Source organism: Papio anubis, chromosome 11 (assembly GCF_008728515.1).
Source record: "Papio anubis isolate 15944 chromosome 11, Panubis1.0, whole genome shotgun sequence".
Taxonomy (NCBI): Eukaryota; Metazoa; Chordata; class Mammalia; order Primates; family Cercopithecidae; genus Papio; species Papio anubis.
Window position 1 is genome coordinate 46,950,066 of NC_044986.1, and position 19,870 is coordinate 46,969,935.

The window sequence follows — 19,870 nt, forward strand, 5'->3', positions numbered from 1 at the left end:
AGAAAGGGATTAGATATTTAAAAAACTGCATCTAGAATTAATGAACTGTGCAAAAATATAATTTTTAAAAATCATTTGTCAACCTATTACTGTGTTCCAAACACTGGGTTAAGCACTGTAAAGTTGTTATAATATCACTGCAATAAACCTATGAAATAGATAGTATCCCCATTTTATAGATGAGGAAATTGAGGCTTAGAATGGTGAAGTTACTTGGTGGCACTCAAACGAAGCATGGCTGACTCCAAAACTATTGATCTGTAACTGCTGTACTAATCTTCCTCTCACATGGCTCAGGGCTTCATTTAAGAAATAATTTATGACAGTTCCCTCTCCATGTGACCACAGAGAACTTCTGTACTTCATCTATACTTCCCCACTGAGTACACAGCTCTCCAACTGTATTGCTTTCAGTTCTCCTCTCTACCCTCTCTGGCCACATGGGCTTGCTTTCCGCCCCTCAAACATATCACGCTCGTTTTCACTTTGGGAACTTTACATTTGATGTTCTCTCCTTTCCTGAAATAACCTTCCCAAGGTCTGACTGTCATGACTGGCTCTTTTCATTCAAATCTCAGATGAAGTTTCACTCTGCCAGAGAGTATTTTCTTAAATACACAAAATTAGAGTAGCCACCTTCTCACACAACTTTATCCCATCCCTGTTTGATTTTTTTCGTACTATTTTGAGTGATCTTATATATTCGCCGTGCGAGTAGGAAATTATACCTTGATATATTCCCAATATTTTGAACACTGCCCAAAATATATTTATGAAACAGGCAAATTGTTAAGTTTTGTTTCTTTGAACACTCATAGAACTTAGTTTAGTACTTCATATAGTATTGATATTAAACAAATATTTAATCAAATTTATTTTTGCCAAGGAAAATTATTAATCTGTTTCATTTCTGGCTTGGCTTTTTTTTGGGCATATACCATATTAGATAGACTTGATAGAAAAACAGATACAGGTGCATTGTCTGTTTCACTTTTAATCTAGAAGAGGCAGAGCTTACCTAATTTCATAATTATTAAGTTGCTTGATTGCATTCTTGGCTTCCAGTTTATTTGAGAATGTTACAAATGCATATCCTCTATTGTTGCCATTAAAATCCATCATCATTCTCATTTCATAAATTTTACCGATCTGCAAGTAATAGAAATAGAAAATTTATATGTTTGTACTTCTGAATGTATGTGTGCATGTGCTGATACACACACACACATACACACACACACACAATGTTTTCTGAAGTTTGCCTCCTGCCAGTACTACTTGGCATTTGCATCCCATGTGGAATGGTTTGCATATTTTCACATGGGTTCAGATCAGTTATCTGATTGGTGAGAGAACTTAAGTTAAATACAATGTGTCCAAGTGACATTTCAGCCTGAGTTAACAGAATGTGTTTTTAGTAGAGCAAATTACCTTTCATCACATAATTATCTGGAACATCTTAGAGACATGAAAACACATTTTATCATAAGTATAGTTTCTTACACCTGTAATTCCAGCATTTTGGGAGGCCAGGGCAGGTGGATTGCTTGACCCTGGGAATTTGAAACCAGTTTGGGCAAGATGGTGACACCCTGAGTCTACAAAAAATACAAAAATTAGCTGAGCATGGTGGCACGTGCTTGTAGTCCCAGCTACTTGGAAGGCAGAGGTGGGAGAACTGCTTGAGCCCAGGCGATCAAGGCTGTAATGACACATAATTGTGCCACTGTACTCCAGCCTGGAAAACAGAGCAAGACACTGTCTCAAAAAAAAAAAAATAGTAAATAAAGAGCACTTTTTTGATGTATATGTCCATTCCCTCTAAATTGTCCTCTGAAATCTCCATAGTTTTATTTCCAGTTGGTCCTATTCTATCATTGATCTTTAAAACAAAATACAAGAATGCTCATTCACCAAACTAACTTCTTAGCAGTCATTTTCCTCAGCCATGACATCAAAATGAACACAAGTATGTTTCAGCATATGATCTGGGAGGCTTGTCATTTTCTCAGTCTGCTGGCTGAGTATAAATGCTAGCCTAAATGCTACCAACTCAGGGCCAGGGCCTCCAGAGCAGGAGAGAACTCTATTCCCCTGGCTATAGTGACTCTACTTGCCCATATAATACTCCCTTCTACCCCCACAACTGTCCTGCAGCAGTCTAGACTGAGCAATTTACTATTGCTGGCTGCTGTAGGAAGGGTTACCTAAATAAATATGATGGGGCATGTCTGGAGAGAAGTGCTATTAAGCACATGCCATTACCTTTGTGGTTGGCCACTTCTCAGCTCAGCTTTACCCTACCCCACCCTCATGTATTCAGTAATGAACACCTATTTTTTCTGGGCTCATTAGGAAAGAGTTTGTGCATGTTTCATCTCTATGTTTCAGGTGTTTCTTGATGCTCATTTTCAGATTCAATGTATAAGATTCTTACAGAATTAAGTCCTCATCATTTGTCCTTGTGCCAACAGGGATTGTATGTGTAAAATTAGGTGCAGTTCTGAATCTGAGGCTGTTAACATACACACAAAATTTGATTTTGGCATTTAGGCAGAGAGCTAAATTATCATATTTACTAAATTTTTCAGGAATGTGCTTGTTGCTAAAAACTGCTCGGTAAATTATTAAAAATGAAATTGAATTTTGTATTCTTCCGTTAATTGAAAAGCCATATTCTTAATCTTCCTGATGCATTTAGGTAGATGAAAAATTCAGACTTGGAGAAGATTTCGTTCTGGATTATAGGTACATGTTGAGCCATGTCAAACGTATACATTCTTTTAAAATGAAAATGTACTTTATAAAATCATATTAAAATGTCAAGTTGGAGCAATATCTAATTGTAGACAGGTTGTTGTAGGATTATTGTAGATGGATAGTTTGTAGTTAGATGGCATGACAGTGGAAAGATTGGGGAACAAGATATAGATTTGAAAGTCATTAGAAATAGTAGCAATTCAAGCTGTCAGTAACAGGACAAGAGCTAGGTCAAGGCAGTGATTATAAAGGGACAATCACTAGAAACTTTGTCCATAATTGACGAATGGTAATTTGAATAGAAACAATCATTGACCAAAAAGGCTGAGAATGAAAGCAAAGTGAAGAGAATAGTATTTTTCCCTTGAAAGATAAGAAAAATTAAATGTTAAACTTGGACTCACTTTTTCACATAATGGTATAAGCTCATCCTCAAAAAGGTCTCGGGGAAGTTTTCCAATAAAAATTTCACAGCCTCTTTCAGGGGGTGCAGCATCCCAGCCAGGTGGAGGGCCACCATATTTTCTTTGTCCATTTTCCTGCAAATCCAGGGCAGGTGTGAAGGAGAGAAGAAAATGATCAAGTCTTTAATTCAGTTTCCTTGAGTATTTTTCAAAATCATTTCACAATAAGGAATGTATTTGTCATTGACAAATAATAATAGTGGACTGGTTAAAGGAGAAAAAATAAAGCTTTTTATGTGGATTATAATACCACACTCTGTGCTTCAGCAGCTTGCTTGAGATAAACATTGTGAAAACTTGTAAACTGCTAGGCCAATATGTTTTTTTTTTTCTTTTTTAATTTCATTAAGTAAGAATACTTAAGAGATCTATCTTCTTATCACATCAAAGAGTGAACAGATCAGGGTAATTAGTATATCCATCCTCTCAAACATTTATCATTTCTTTGTGTTGGGAACGCAAGGAATAGCCTTCTTCTAGCTATTTACAACTACATATTGAGAATATATTATTGTTAACTGTAGTCATCCTGCAGTGCTATAGAACACTAGAACTTACTAGTGGCTGAGGCGGAAGGATGCCTTGAGCCCAGGAGTTCATTACTAACTTCTACAACTAATATTTTAAGAAGTTTTATGCTATAAAATAATACATGTTGTGGAAAAAACATGGTGACATGTAAAGTAAAAAGAAAAATTATCCAATGTATGACTCTACTCATCCTTAGAAGTAGTTACTGTTTAAAATTTCATAGGCCTTTTCAAATATTTTTCTATGTAGATTTTTAAAAGACATACGTTAGTTGTTTAAAGACACTGTTTTGTATGACCGTTGTTTGTTGTTTAAAATTGAAGTAAAGCAGCTTGTGGTGTCCCTGTTAAATCTTCATGTACACCAACTTGAGTCTTTCTCAATTATTTTGTAAGTGTTAGCACAAAGGTTCTTTGGATCACATTATTTAATTGAGGTCTGTGGTGTCTGTGGTCATGATCACTTTTTTATTTATAATAATTCCTACAATGTTCTTAAAAATAGTGATTTAAAAAATGTCATATGAGTCTTCTACTTTACCTGGATTCCTTTTTTTTTTTGTTTTAAACAACTGAGTATGTTTTTAATCTAACTGAATATTTAAATTTTTGCCTAGAGAGTTCTTGTATTTTTTTCTTACCCTAATATTCTTGTCCAGTAGTAAAACTTTGATATCACAGAGAAACCTGAGAAATGGAAGTCTTTATGCTTATAGAAAAAACCCCAAACCTTGGTAATTTAGTGGTTTATATCTCAACCAATAATTACCTTAAATATGTGCAATCAATATTTTCAGACACATTTATTTACTTATTTTCAAACAAATACCTATATAACACTTACTATATGTCAGATATTGCTCTATCATTACTTAATGTCATGGATTAAGGACTGTTATTATCCCATTTACACAAGGTACCAAAGCCCAGATAAATTAAGTAATTTGTCAAAGTCACATGGTGGGGAAGTGGAGAAGCCAGAATTTGAACCCAGGCAGTCAGGCGTCAAAGTTCATCAGCTTAATTTCTCCGTTTTGCTCCTTTGATGTATGGAAGCCACTTACAACAGATACATACATTAAAATATTCCCTGTTGGTGTGGCATGGTGGCTCACGCCTATAATCCCAGGACTTTGGGAGGCCGAGCTGGGTGGACGGCTTGAGCCTAGGAGTTTGAGACCATCCTGGCCAACATGGTGAAACCCTGTCTCTACTAAAAATACAAAAATTAGTTGGAAATGGTGGCACGTGCCTGTAATCCCAGTTACTTGGGAGGCTGAGGCATGAGAATCACTTGAACCCGGGAAGCAGATGTTGCAGTGAGCTGAGATGGTGTCACTGCACTCCAGCCTGGGTGACAGAGCGAGGCTCTGTCTCAAAAAAAAAAAAAAAGAGAGAAAAAGAAGGAAGGAAGGAAGGAAGGAAGGAAGGAAGGAAGGAAGGAAGGAAGGAAGGAAGGAAGGAAGGGCTGGGCACAGTGGCTCATGCCTGTAATCCCAGCATGTTGGGAGGCCGAGGTGGGCGGATCACTAGGTCAGGAGATCGAGACCATCCTGGCTAACACGGTAAAACGCCATCTCTACTAAAAATACACAAAATTAGCCGGGCATAGTGGCGGGCACCTGTGGTCCCAGCTACTCAGGAGGCTGAGGCAGGAGAATGGTCTGAACCTGGGAGGCGGAGCTTGCAGTGAGCCAAGATCGCGCCACTGCACTCCAGCCTGGGCAACAGGGCGAGACTCTGTCTCAAAACAAACAAACAAACAAAACTCCTTATTTATGAAAAAATATATCATGCCATTAAATAGTAAATTCCCTACTACAATTTAAAATCATTTTAATTTCCAATCATTTTATTACATAAAATATTTGGAAAAATGTATCTCTTATTTCTAACCCCAAAATCCAAAATTCAAAATTTTTCAGTGTCAACATCATGCCACAAGTAGAAAATTCCACACTTGGCCTCATGTGAAGGGTAACAAAATTATTAAAAACATTGTATAAAATCACCTTCAAGCTATGTGTGTAAGGTGCATATGAAACATAAATGAATTTTGTGTTTATACTTTAGGTCCCATCCCCAAGATATCTTTATTATGCATATGCAAAAATTCTAAAATTAAAAAAAATCTGAAATCCAAAATACTTCTGGTCCTAGCATTTTGGATAAAAGATACTCAACCTGAATTGCCAAATTACCATCCTCCTCCCTGGACAAACTCCATTTGGGTGACAATGATTCCTCTGAGCCAATTTTTGTATATCTTTGATGTGTATAACATTCAACAGATTATAGAAATAAATTTACTATACATTCGGTGGTATTTTTACCCTTCAAGTTGAGGAAACCAAACTTTCATTCCATAATAGTAAAGTGGTAATTCCAGAAATTCTGCTTTGAAAAGCTTTGGTAGTTTGAAAATAAATAGACAACCCTCAGATTGACCTTTTAAAATGTATCTTCAACTTGCTTGATTGCTATAATTGCTGAAAATGCCAACTATTTATGCGTAAGATGTGTATAGCAGGATTTACCTGCTTATAATCTGAAATAATTGGTCAAGAAAGCATATTAATTGTCTTTTTTTTAATAAACACATGAAAAAAATCTAAAGAATATTTTTTGAGACTGTAAAGAGTCTGACCAGTTCAGGAATGCCCTGCAGTTCACTCAGTGGGGGAGATATGCTTTGTGAGCCACCCACTGGTCTTGGAATGTACCAGTAATGGAAGTTCAGATCAATTTAAGACAGGCACTGGGCATTAGTCATGGGGTTAGAATAGCTGTCCATTACTCAGAAAGGACAGTTGGGTTCTGGGTTGCTAATATGTCAGGCACTATTTTCTCAGTTGAGGAGTTTAAAATAGATAAAGCCCAGTTATAACTGGTCTTTTCCCTCCTAGCTGATGTCTTCCTCAAGGGAAGCATTCTCCCCAGCAGCACAAATGTATTAATAGTTCAGACTAAAAGAATATAGATTTTTGCTTTTCATGAGAGAATGTTTATTAAACTCTGGAAACTTTTATTTTTCCAATCAAAGACTTAGAAACCTTTGTCTCTCTAGAGTCATATACAAATAGGTGGAAAGTCTTCACCTATGTAAATTAACAATTGAGGACACAATTTCTAACTATAAATCTAGTGGCTTTAATTTAAATATTGGATGCTGAGCCTACCCAATTACTCAGTTCATATGTCAAGATTACTTGGAAATTTCCTCCTATCACAGATATTTCAAGTCCTTCATGATGGAGCCATTGAGTCTTCAAGAGATTATGTCTATCATCTTCTTGACCTTGGATAAAACCCACAAAACCTTCCTCAATAAATCATTCTAAGCCATACGTCTTAGCATGGAGGTTGAATGAACTGAGTTAATTTTGGCCACTGAGCATTTGAACTTGTTATATACCTGGGGAATCTGGGCAAAAATTGCCTTCTCCTATAGAACTTAAAAATGACAGACACTTGATTTTTCCAGCCTTCCTTGCAGCTGGGGCCATCATGGTTATTGGAAAACCATGGTTTCCTTTACTAAACCATGGACAATCATGGTTTCCTTTACTAAAATTGAGTTCTGATGCAAAATTCACAAATGGTGCAAACTTTAATTTTGAGCATTCTGTGATGGTAGATAACATTTTCTTATCATGACAAATATGTGATGTGGTTTTGGGTTTTGTTGTTAAAAGCTTACCCTTGAATCGGATTCTCCATATCTAAAGTTTCTGTGAACCAGTATCCTTTCAATAAACTCTTTCCTACTTAGCCAGTTGGAGTTAGCTTCTGTTAGTTGCACATGATAGTAATGGCAGCAAAAACAACTATCTCCAATTGAATTAGGTATTTTGCTGAGTGTTTTACATTCATTTAATCTTCTCAACAAATCTATGAGGATGCTACTACTATTATTTTCATTTTATAGGCAAAGAATCCAAGGCATAAAATATGTCCAAATTCATACAAGCAGTAAACAGCAGAGACAAAATATGAAGACACTTGTAGTTACATTATCTCTCTTTCATTTTTACATTAACACAATATACTAATTTTATAGAGGAGGAAACTAAGGCCAGAGATACATAACTTGTCTAATATCACACTGGTTTAATTTATTGTAGAAAACACTAGAATAAAGGTCCTATCATTGATTTTTCCAGGCTTCCTTGCAGTTCTCAATTTGGTGAACTTTATGGCCTATATAGTATTCAAAAATTGTGAGGATTATTCTTCTCAGGCTTACCAGCCTCTTAAATCCTCATGTTGTGTGTTACATTTATTTTCCTGCTCAACTTCACCAATCATGGACACCAGATGTTTACTGTTTCCCATAAACAAGCTCATTCATAACTGGAAGGACATTAATTAATGAACCCTCATTCAGCCTGTTTTATCCTGAGTAGTAATTTCAGTCTCTTTAATGGCTCTTTGGAAAGTTCGTATTTCAAGTTTGTAATCATCTTTGTGGTTCTCTTTGGTTCTTTGTTTCTTTCTTCCCCTCTCCGTAAGAGGGAAGAAACTGTGTATTTTTCATAACTAAACTTGTTTCAGATGTTTTCCTATGCATTTTCCAATTGACCAGGTTTGTATTTATTCTTGCTCCTGTTCCCTTGGGTCCTGGCCAATCTACGCTTGCTTAGTAGCACTTCAAGCCTTTACCAGCTTGCCAGTCACCAGGACCATGCCCAGAACAGTGGTTCTGTGACCAAACTCCTGTGTATGGTTCTTAAAGTTGACAACAAGGCATGGAGGTCATCTCTCTTGACTATGTCACTTGTGTTTCATGAGTCTATATTGCCTTTTCCTAGTTATTTATTTGTGAAATTGAATAAAAGTATTTATTAGACATTATTTCTATTGTATTCCACCTATATACTAGATCCTTCATTATGTGATAGATAGTTTAAGGAAAGTCTATGGGGCCTTAAAATGTACCAACAGGACCCTCTTCAATGTGATTTTGCCTTTAGTCTCTTCCAAAGTTTTTATTGCCTGAGGACAACAAACAGTGCTGTAGGGAATATTCATTTTTAAATTGTATATAAAATAATTATCTATTTTGTATAGTTTGTTCACCTTCACATCTTGTTAAAATCAGTGATTTCATGTTGGTAAAATCTGTTTTTAGACTGGAATTTAGAAAGCAGAATTTATTTGGCTTAATATACTGTAGAAGTTGGCATTATTTCTATTAGTTATTTTCTACAATTTTTACAAGGTGTATGCAACATGAATGCCAGATATAATGTTCCTAAAGTATGAAGAGTAATAAAAATTGTGATATAAAGACTAAATGAGTTGTGGAAATTTTGTAGAGATGTAGAATTAGAAACAATGACAGGAAAAGCTAGGATATGAACATAATATTCAAATATTAATTTAGCTTTATCATCATACAGCATAGAGTTTCCAAAATATATGAGGATGATATTAGGTAGTTTATAGGTCAATATTTCTTATTTTAATAATTATGCATTTATTTTAATGTACATTAGAAAAAGCATAATTAGCACACAAAACCTGTGGGTTTCTTACATAAGTGAGAAAAAGTTTACTTTTAAAGTAAATGACTAAAAATAGTGAGTTGATTGAATGAATTCTAAATAAATAATATTGGTGGCATGTACCTATGGCAAAAATCATGAAGAAAGATGCAAATGGCTCTTGGCTCTTGAAAATTCATTTATTGGTTTCACTTTTTACAAAGCCCTGACATTTTTATCTTTAAAAAATGTATGATATGGTTCTTCTGAGGAAACAACTATTAGTAAATTATGAGTCACCTTCCTGTTTCACTTGGGAAGGTTGACTATTAAAAGTCTATTTCCAAGGAAATTAATCCTAATTTCACTTGAAGTTGTTAACTATCTTATGGAAGCAGAAGCAATTTATGTTATCACATTGATGCATTTAATAACATATTTTAATAATTTCCCTTTATGTTTAAGGATTATTCAGTATCAACATTTGAAGCATTCAAAAGAAAATAGGCTTTTTAAAATGTTGTGTTTTGCAAAACTTCTTATAATGTAAGATTTTGGTCATTCATAAGAATATTGAATTTGAAAATAGACAAAATTAGAAAACAAAACATTTTTTCTTTCAAAATTACAAAACAGAAAATTTTTTTGAGTGTTTTTCAAAATTAGAAAACAAAAAGCATTTGTGTGTGTGTTTTTCTATAAAAGAGAATCTGTAAAATGCCAAGTCACTTCTACGACCCTCTGCTTACCTTTTCCAGCAAAGTTTGCATAACGATGGACTGCAAAGCATTATTTCCTTTTTTTTGAGGTCAGGAATTGCTGTGCTCATGCTCACTTCTGGCTCTGGGCACGTGCCCAGACACACTGCTTCCATCTATAGGAACCTCTAAATTCCTTCCAAGAAGTAATTAGATGACAACTTTAGTCATTCCTTAATCCGTTTGGGGCTTTTATCCTTACAGAATGTGTAATTTATTCAATAGGCCCAATAACATTTTGTTTACTTACAGATACAATTTGCCTTTCGGAATTAATTATTATTATTGCCTCTAGATCTGATTAAGTTATGAGAAACTTCCCATGTGCAGATAAAGACATAATAAAGAACATTTGGTTTGGTTAATTGCTCTTCTGTCTTTTCCTAGTTCAACATATGCCAAACATAATCCCATCTAATGCACCGGGTTTGAGGCATGTAAGGAATTTTATACAATCATTCTTCTCCTTACAACACCCTTGTGAATTTTAATTTCTGACAAGCTGAGGGACTCGGCAAGGCACTAAATCTTTTCTGACTTTATTTCATTTATGAAGGAGTAGGAGGGTTGACTAGGTGATTGCAGTAGTCCTGTGGGAGTGTGAGGGTGCTTGTGAAAGGAAGGCTGAATTTGATATCATGTTTAATGGAGGAAAATGTTCATAGGATGTTTTGTGAGTTAGTCAATTGGAGCCTTAAGAGGATGTTGTTGTAATTTTAAAAATCAGTGTATCTCCAATTCCATGTCCAATTGACACCTATTCTGTTAATTACCTAATGACTTTATGCATGGATTCACTTTGTTACTTAAATAAACTTATACCAAAAAGAAAATATATATTGTTCTTATAAGTGTAATATCAGTATCATTTCCCACAAATGGACGGTAATTATAAAAACAATTGCGAACAAGGGAAATCATGATCAACTTCTACCTAGACACTGTCATCTACTAAAAGCTCTGCGTTCTAGTCCTGCTCTCAGGACTTGAAAAGGTTAGCAGGGCCTGGAGAGGTGTTTAAATCATACCTCCAACAACTAACTTTCCTCACCTAAAAACCTGAAGGAGAACTGAAAGTGGAATAATTCTCTCTATATGGGATTGGATGTTATTTAATGATGTGGACAATGTACCATTTAATGTCATCTTGGTTCCCTGCTCAGCACCTCTTTAACAATGTTATAAAGGATCACAGCTGCTGAAATCCTATACAAATTCATGACTGCAAGGAACTGTGATCTCAATAATTTCTTCTTTGCCTAGCTTGTTTGAAAGCTGTCTTTGCATCTCATAATGGTAAGCTTTCAGGTTCTGATGTTGAAGAGTCACTTAATTTTATTTGCCAATCAGTACTAACAAATGAATAGCACTTTTAAAAAACTGTGAATTTGTCAGCACACACAGTCCAAAGTTCACAAGACCTGGTCATGCTTCTGCATGTTTGGGTCATGAGGTTCACACCAATTTTTAAGCTGATAAAATAGAAAAACTCTGTGCTTCTAGCTTAAGGGAAAACACTACCTTGTGTAGTTTATGAAGATTTTGAATCTTATATCAAAGACTTCACATATAGGCAACACCCTATGAGGCTATTTGAGGAGAAATTCATTGCTATTTGGAAATAATAGCTTCTGGAACATATCTGTGTTCCTTGGGGTAATGAAGTTCCCACAAATGTTGGGCACACACCCCCTCCATAAAGGGATTCGCAGAACTGCTCCTTCATTTGGAGTCTTTTGCACCGTGCTATGGCATCTCTGGCTAGTAGAAGAAAGATTGCTTCTGAGCTTTAAAATAAAGTTGGCCTCTGGGTGGCTGGGGTGATAAGCTTAGGGAAGCATGACCCTGTGATGATCTACTGGTCCCATCCTGTTCTGATGCTTATTGCTACCTATTTAAAGAGTTGGTATCCATGCACTTGGTGAATGACCTAAGTCCTTGGATAGCAGGGATGTGAGCAGGTGGCGAGAACAGGCAATAGAGGAAAAAGTAGGACCCAGGAGCTATATTTTGCCATGAAGTCAAATTCCTATTTCTGTCCCTAGGATTTTTTGTGCAGTGGTTGAAAAAGAATGTCAATGCCACAGTGTTTTTCCATCTGCTCCTCCTGGAGCCAGTCTAGATGAAGCCAATTAGTAAACCCGAGGCCCTCAGGTTATTTTTATTGTATCATTTATAGGAAAAAAATGCCATTTGAGAAACATTCAATTAAAATTACCTAAATACATTATCTCAAACCGGAAAGACGGATGGAGAGTTAACTTAATTTGGGGCACTCTTAGAAGAGGAACGGTATTCTAGTTAGACTTGATCTAGCGCCATCCTTTGTACCTGATGGCTTGTATTTGCTGAAGAATTGAACAAATTAGAATCAAAACAAGTGATTTCATTGAAATTCCATACAAGAGAGTATACATAGAAAGGAAAGTGTGAGGGCTGGGAATAGAATACTGTACTTTGTTCCTAGCTTGAGGAGATTGTTCCCAGGACACCAGGTCCATGGCTGATTAATAGAGGAAGGGAAAGATGAAAGCCACCTACTTATCTGCTGTAATCTCACTAGATCTTTGAGATTAAGACACATTAATGTCTTCACTACCCAAAAGTGTTCTATATTTTATAAATATTTTCTTTAAGGAGTACTGCTTGTGTGTTCCATCTTCCGGGGATACTTGGCTCCTTGCAAAGTACATTTGCTCTCATCTTATAAGTGTTAGCTTCCACTGTGATTTTTCCTAAAGAAGGTCACCTGGCTTTCTGTTTTATACAACCTGGTTTATCACATTCTTGGCACTTACCATGATCTGTAATTACTTTGCTTGTTTCTTTATCTGTTTATTTTCTATCTTTTCTATGAGACTAATCTTCATAAAGGTAGAAATGTGTCTCTCTTTGTGGTGGAATCAACAAATGAATTAATAAATGAATGAGTGAGGGCCCAGTGCTTGAGTTGGTGTGAATAGGCAGCACAAGAAGGGATGCACCTACTTCTTTTACAGAAGATTAAATACTAAATTAAATAATTTTCTTTAAAACCTAGACTCGCTTCTAATATAGAGCGCTAGGTTAAGGAATCAGGTTGGAGTCAGCAATTTTTTTTTTTTTTTTTGTAAAAGGCCAAATAGTTGATATTTTAGGCTTTTTAAAAAAAAAAAAAAAAAATCCTTAAAATGTAAAAAAACAAAATTCATAGCCTGCAATTACTACATAAACAAGCTGTAGCCACATTTGGTTCGTGGGGCCTAGTTTGTTGACCCCTAATTTATAATTGTGTACCTCTGGGGCTTATTTTCTAACTGCAAAACAGAAGGATTGGACTATATCAATATTAAACAAATTTCATGTATATGTAGAATTAGAAAGAATAGTCTAGTGAACCTAGGGACTTATCACCCAAATTTAATCATGAAGTTTTTTTCCATGATTTTTTTCTTTTTTTTTTTTTTACTCCTGACCGAATGACCCTTAGAAATCTTTTCTGCCTTATGAGATTTTTTTCCTTGTAATAAAAATGATCTGCATTTATTATAGAAAATTTAGAAAATGAAGAAGAGCATCAGGCAAGAAAAACTAAGAGATTATACTTTGTTATTTTATAATATTCTTTATTATATGTGAATAATTTCTTAAAATATTCTTCACAAATTTATATGTAGCCTTCAGATTTTTAACTAAGTGTTAAAATTTGAATACTTCTCCATGTCTTTGAAAATTATTTGAAATCATAATTTTATATTACTATATAATTTGAAAATATAAGAATGATCGTAGTTTATTTGACCATTAATATTATATTGGATATTTAGGATATGTTTAAGTTTAAATTTCTAAAAAATTATAAATTTCAGCATGATGAACATCGTTATGCCTAAATGTTTGTCCTCATTCCTCAGGTCAAAGAGCATTGTCACTTTTAAGGCTCTATACAGAAAATGCTGATCTTTTTGGTACTCACAGTTGTATTGCTCATTTGAGGCTGCCTTATGTTGTTGTTGTAAATTTTGGATGCATTCTTTTTCATTTCACCCACTTTATATGAACTTTAGGTCAGGCACTGCATTTTTATATTCTATAATCCCAAGACCTGGCACTAATACATTTTTCTCAATAATAGGGACTAAGGAAGCAAAAGAGAAGAACAAAACAAAACAAAAAATCTTGATGTTTATGTAGGATGATCACTGGTTTACGAAAGCAAGGGGACTATCATACCTCATAAAAATTGTGCTGTAACGATTTTTAGAAAATAGATTACCAATAGGATAACTGGGTAAACAAAGCTAATACACACCACATTTTAAATTTTATATATATTGGATATAATGAGTCTATTTTTAAAAATATTCAGACTACTTGAGGGTGATTTTTATTAAATATACATTTAGGTTTAGTTGCAGTAGAATTAAACTTGATGTCAACAGACACCACATTGGGTGGAAGTGTGTATGTTTCTGAATATGCTCACCTATGAGAATGTATTTTTCTAGTTCTAAGGAGAAAATTTCATGTGGGAGGAGCATCACATATCATAGTTTATGACCCACATCATTAACGCATTCTTGAGGAAAGGCTCATCATAATGTGATTTTTTTTTTGTCTTTAGCTATCAGAGAAGTATATACTAGCTTTTGAAATTTGTAAGTACAGTTAAGAATAAAAAAGTAGAGAAAAGAATTCCCATACATAATTCCATTACCCAGAGACAAAGACTATTCACATGTTAATACCGTAGCATACTTTCTTTAAAAATATTTTTACAAGGCATAATACAATTATGAAGCTTAAAGTTTAACTTAGTAACATTACACAGTTTTCATCAAGAGTATGTATTGAATACTTACTGTATGCGGGGTACTGCATTACGTCTCTTTTATTCTCTAAAGTACTTTGATAAAAACTTCAGCCATCAATATCCAAAGATATTTAATTATTTTAAAAAGAGATCACAAAGCATATTTCCAAACCCTTAGAAGCAGGCATTATTGCATCAGTTGCTACATAAAAGCCTGGGTCACGTTATTAAGTAACTCACAAAATTCTATTTTTGATAGCTGTATTTGTCCTGCTAGTGATAAGAGAGCACAAATTCATCACCCTCTGTTTTTTGAATTCTTGTTCTGCAAATATTCAACATTCAATATCAGAGACTGCAAATATACAGCAAAAGTAAATCCTTCAAACCCTAATTTATAAAATTCTAAACTATCACTTTATGGGTATGCTTCTTGGATTGTATTAGGATGTTTCTTTATCTTAATTTTTGTACAAAAACTTTTTAAAAAAAGTAAACTTGATGTTCTTAATGTTGCCTTTCTTTCTTTCTTTTTGGATAATCGTATTAATCTTTTGTATAATCCAGAGTAGGAAGGCTGAAGTATTAGTAAGACTAAAGGATTTTCCTTAAGTTACAAAGAGTTTGAAGTTGTGTTTCTACATATTTAGGCTACCCTTTCGACCGAATAGTCCAGTGTGCTAACGAGTGAGTAGATTCAGAAGATACTAGAATCACAAAAATCATGGACAAATAGTTGGGTATTGCCTAGCTGATCTTCCAGGAGATTATGGCCTGGAGATGTTAAGGGATTTATTCAAGATTGTACAACTCATATGTGGTAGGGACTAGATTAGATTATAGGCCTTCTGATTTAAAGTCTTGGATAATTTTCCACACTCTGTAGCCAAAATCAGGAGGCATTCTTCAATTCATTCAAAATGATTGAATTATATAGGTATTTACATTTTTGATTAGAGGACTTAGGTATAGATAACTAGCTTTTGGAACATTAGGCTTCTACATTATTGAAGCACTTCTGATTCAACAGTCACGCTGCTAATGAATATTACTTAAAGTGAATCATGTTACAAAGTTTAGGTTCCAAAAAAATGTTTTTCATATGCTGTAGCATGCTGATCTCTAAAATTGCAATCTTAAAAGTCACATTGCAACAACATTATAACAACTCTTAGTTTTCTGAGTCTAACCAAAAATTTTGGCCAATAACAACAGAATCTTCATCTCACAAGTTACCTAAATTGTTTGTGCCTTGTTTTCTTCATCAGGAAATTGGGGATAAACATAGTAGCTACCATACAGTGTATTGTAAAGACTACATGAGTTAGTATACACAAAGCAGTTAGAATATTTTTTGTTATTATTATTATTATTACAATTAACTTGTGGTCTAAGTCGTTATTATAAACATTTTCTGAATATTATTGAATAGATAAGATCAACGTAAAATAAAGATTGGCCATATATTTTAGGAGTATTTTATATGTAAATATTTTAAATTATACATATCATTATTTTCTGTATCAGATAAATGTTCTTAAATCATAACATTTGACCTTACAATGGAGTAAAATTTTTTAATGGAGTAAGATTATCTCCATTGTTATTTGGGTCTCTTTTCAAAAAAATTATTTGCAAGCTTTCTTCATAGCTTTAACAGTAATGTATTACAATTGCCCTTCAGAATTTTTTATATGATTACTGTTAGTAACTGAATACTATTTCATCTGTAACAAGATTTTAAGATGGAATTGGACTTTTAAAATGGATGCATAATGATTGTACACATTTAAGGAGTCCATGTGTGATATTTTAATATATGCATACAATATGTAATGATCAAATCAGGTAAGGATCAAATCAGGGTATAGGATATCCTTCACCTCAAACATTTATTTGTGTTAGGAACATTTCAAATCTTCTCTTCTAGCTATTTTGAAATATGTAATAAATTATCATTAACTCTGGCCTCTGGTTTAGGTATGAAACCAAGTGACTAGAGCGCCAAGCAGGATGAGAAGGTAGCAGGAAACTATTTTTCTATTGTTAACTGTCACCTTACACCCTAAGCTTAGAAAAGAGATTGGAGAGTTTGAGAGGAGTTTTAGAATTTACAGAAAGATATTTGGAGACAACTGCTGTTGTGTTGTGAGTCTTAGTTCCCCCTAAGTGGGAGGGACTGGGAGGCGCCTATCATTTTGCCTAAAGCAGGAGAAACCACTTAGACAGCTTGATGTGTATTCATTCCCTGCCTTTGTGTTTGGGGAACACACTAAGCTGGTGGGTCTAACTCAGTTCTGAAATCTCTCACTGTGAACAATGGGTTGGCCTGCAGCTTTGTTGTTGGCAAGGAGAGGTGGTTGCTTTGTGTCACCTCAACTTCCAGATTTTGCTGGGTGTTTCCAGGGGTGTTTCCAGATTTTGCTAGGTGTTTCCACATTCCAGGGAATGTGTGTTTCCAGGGGACCAGAGTTTGGCCACATGTAGGAATTAATGATTATCTTCCATCCTTTCCATGAGGGCTGCTTCAAATATCAAAGAGAACCCAGCAGAAGGCTAGGTGTCTGAGGATCCTACAAAGAATCTCACAAGCTTCGATAACCTGTTAGGCCCAAGAACCCAATGAAGGTAGCTCAGTAAAAGCTTCCCTTCATCATTTCCTTTGCTTTTATTTCTCCCTTCTGCTTCCATCAGGAGTCAGAAATTGTAGTTACCAAACTGGTGTTGAAAGAGGAAAACACAGTGCAGAAAAACAGAAAAGAAATTATCCTCCACTCTGACATACTTGGGAAAGGGAAATAACTCTAACTTTGAACGATTTTATGTCTTTACTATTATTCCAAACGATCTAGTTTGGAATAACATCAATATGAAAAAATATCAATTTTTTTAGTGAAGGATCTTTTATTACCTGGACGTTACCAGAAAAGTTATGAGACTTAACCTGAATTTCATCTGGGGGAAAAGGAAGAACCAGTACCCAGAATTGAATTTAATGTAATTGACAATTGATATTGTTTTAGGATTATTTTTCATAAATTCTGCTTGTTGAGTATAATAATTACACATTCATAGTTCACTTAATAATTTTCTTATATTTATACATTTAAGTTTGTGATATGCATTACAGCTAATCTCACCCTAGACAGATTTATACATATTTCTATCTTATATTATGGGTCATTAGAAATACAGTTCCAGAAAGGGAACACTCTTATATGTAAATATTAACAGATTGCTGTTTGAAAGGGTTGAAATGTTTTCTATTTCCACTGTCTTTGCACAAATGTTTCTAATATCAAGAAAGTCAAAATTTTAAAAAGATTCAAAAACATTCTTGTTTTTATAACATTTATGAAAGTGTTGATTGCAAAAAGAAAGAAAACGCTCTTTTCAAAAGTTTATTAATGAGCCTGAAATAATTTGACTTTTAAGTATTAAAAAAACTAATATGTCAGTATCTCCATTGACTTAAATGAAACTTCAAAAAGTCACCTATGAAATAATAGAAACTTTTTGAAATCTTAAAAAGACTAACACTCTTAATTAGGATGAAGAAAATAACTTTATTATTATATTATGTCTAACAAAGCATGCTATGATTTATAAAAATTAATTAAAAATAAATGTACATTTTGGCCGGGAGCGGTGGCTCACGCCTATAATCCCAGCACTTTGGGAGGCCAAGGTGGATGGATCACAAGGTTAGGAGATCGAGACCATCCTGGCTAACACAGTGAAACCCCGTCTCTACTAAAAAAATATATATATACACACACATATACACACACACACACATATATATACACATATATATACACATATATACATATATATACACACATATATATACACATATATACATATATGTATGTGTGTGTGTGTGTGTGAGTATAAGATTGTGGTGTTTTATTTTTTCCTTTTACAAAATGCTGAACGTGGAGAGAAGTTAGTATTACATATCCTAGACTGGATGAGCAAGTGTTCTGAGAAAATAAACTTCAGCAGCTAGACACAAAGCGTTCATTCCTTGGACCCCACATGTAGAAGTCTTATGTGTGCAGTGATCTCTCTGGAAGCTAAGCCTGGTTCCTGCTGTAGTTTATTTTCTGCTGATTCCTGAAACACCAATGTGGTGCTACTTCACAGCGTTGGGTGGCAAATTCTAGCTGCCTTTTTGTGGTAGTCTCTATAACTGTGGACACTGATTCTGCGACAAGTTAAGGTTGAACTGATAACTTAGAGTAGAAAGAAGGTTACATTCAGAAGGTTACATCCTATGAATTCAGGGTCATCTACAAAACAGAAATGTTGCAATTTCCTTCTCTTTTAGAAAGGGACATTTCTTTAAAGAGCTATGTAACTGACCATTCCCATTTTGCATCTTAGGACCACTAATATTCCCACCACTGTGCAAATTCAGTGGTGAGTCTCAGCAGATTTCACAAGAAGTTCCTACCTGGACCAAGCTATATCCTGTGCGCTGGACCAGTGCGCGGAGGGCTGCTTCCTTCTGGGTGCCGCTCAATCCATCCCCGGATTTGTGATTTGATTCCATTGAGAGTGATTATCAGCAAAAAATCAGGTTAATTAGGGTTGCTCACTGAAACCAAATTTAAGATAAATTAAGTAAATTACTGTTGTCAAGTCCAAACTTCTCCTTTTTATGAAGGACATCTTTAGGGAATATTCTCTGTAAATGAGTCATTAAAGTTAGAGCAACTAAGAGTAGCATACAAACAAGGCTGTGTAAATGTACTCTAAAAAAAACTTTTAAAAATGCACAATATTAGTTGAAATTTAGAAACAAAAAAAATGAACAATACCCATTCTCCAATATAATGCAGATTAGCAATTCTGAATCCACTTATCTCAGTATGTCACCAAATACTCCAAAACAGATCAACTCACATCTATTAAAATAATATGAAGGATGTTCCTTACAGATGCAGGAAGAGGGCACTGTCGCTAATTCTAACGACTAAGATAAGGCATCAGAATTCTCAGAGATTGATCTTTAGTCTATATGTCCACTAATATAGTTATCTACTTATTCTCCAAAGACAAACGTTTAGAACAA

General features: G+C 34.6%; 1 protein-coding gene across 4 annotated transcripts in view; it reads right to left on the reverse strand.

Moving 5' to 3' along the window:
- The window catches only part of A1CF (APOBEC1 complementation factor), a 77,885-nt gene that overhangs the window by 32,966 nt on the left and 25,049 nt on the right, over positions 1-19,870 (reverse strand). For 3 of the 4 annotated variants that reach the window (XM_009214926.4, XM_003903944.5, XM_031652209.1), the window contains exons 2-4: positions 19,250-19,393; positions 3,165-3,299; positions 1,019-1,149 (exon numbers count right to left, since the gene is read on the reverse strand). In XM_009214926.4, coding sequence (XP_009213190.1) covers positions 1,019-1,149; positions 3,165-3,299; positions 19,250-19,348 — 365 coding nt within the window. In that variant the 5' untranslated portion in view covers positions 19,349-19,393. Of the gene's footprint in view, positions 1-1,018; positions 1,150-3,164; positions 3,300-9,849; positions 9,857-9,989; positions 13,086-19,249; positions 19,394-19,870 lie in introns of those variants that run through there. The other variant, XM_031652210.1, reaches the window with a different exon arrangement.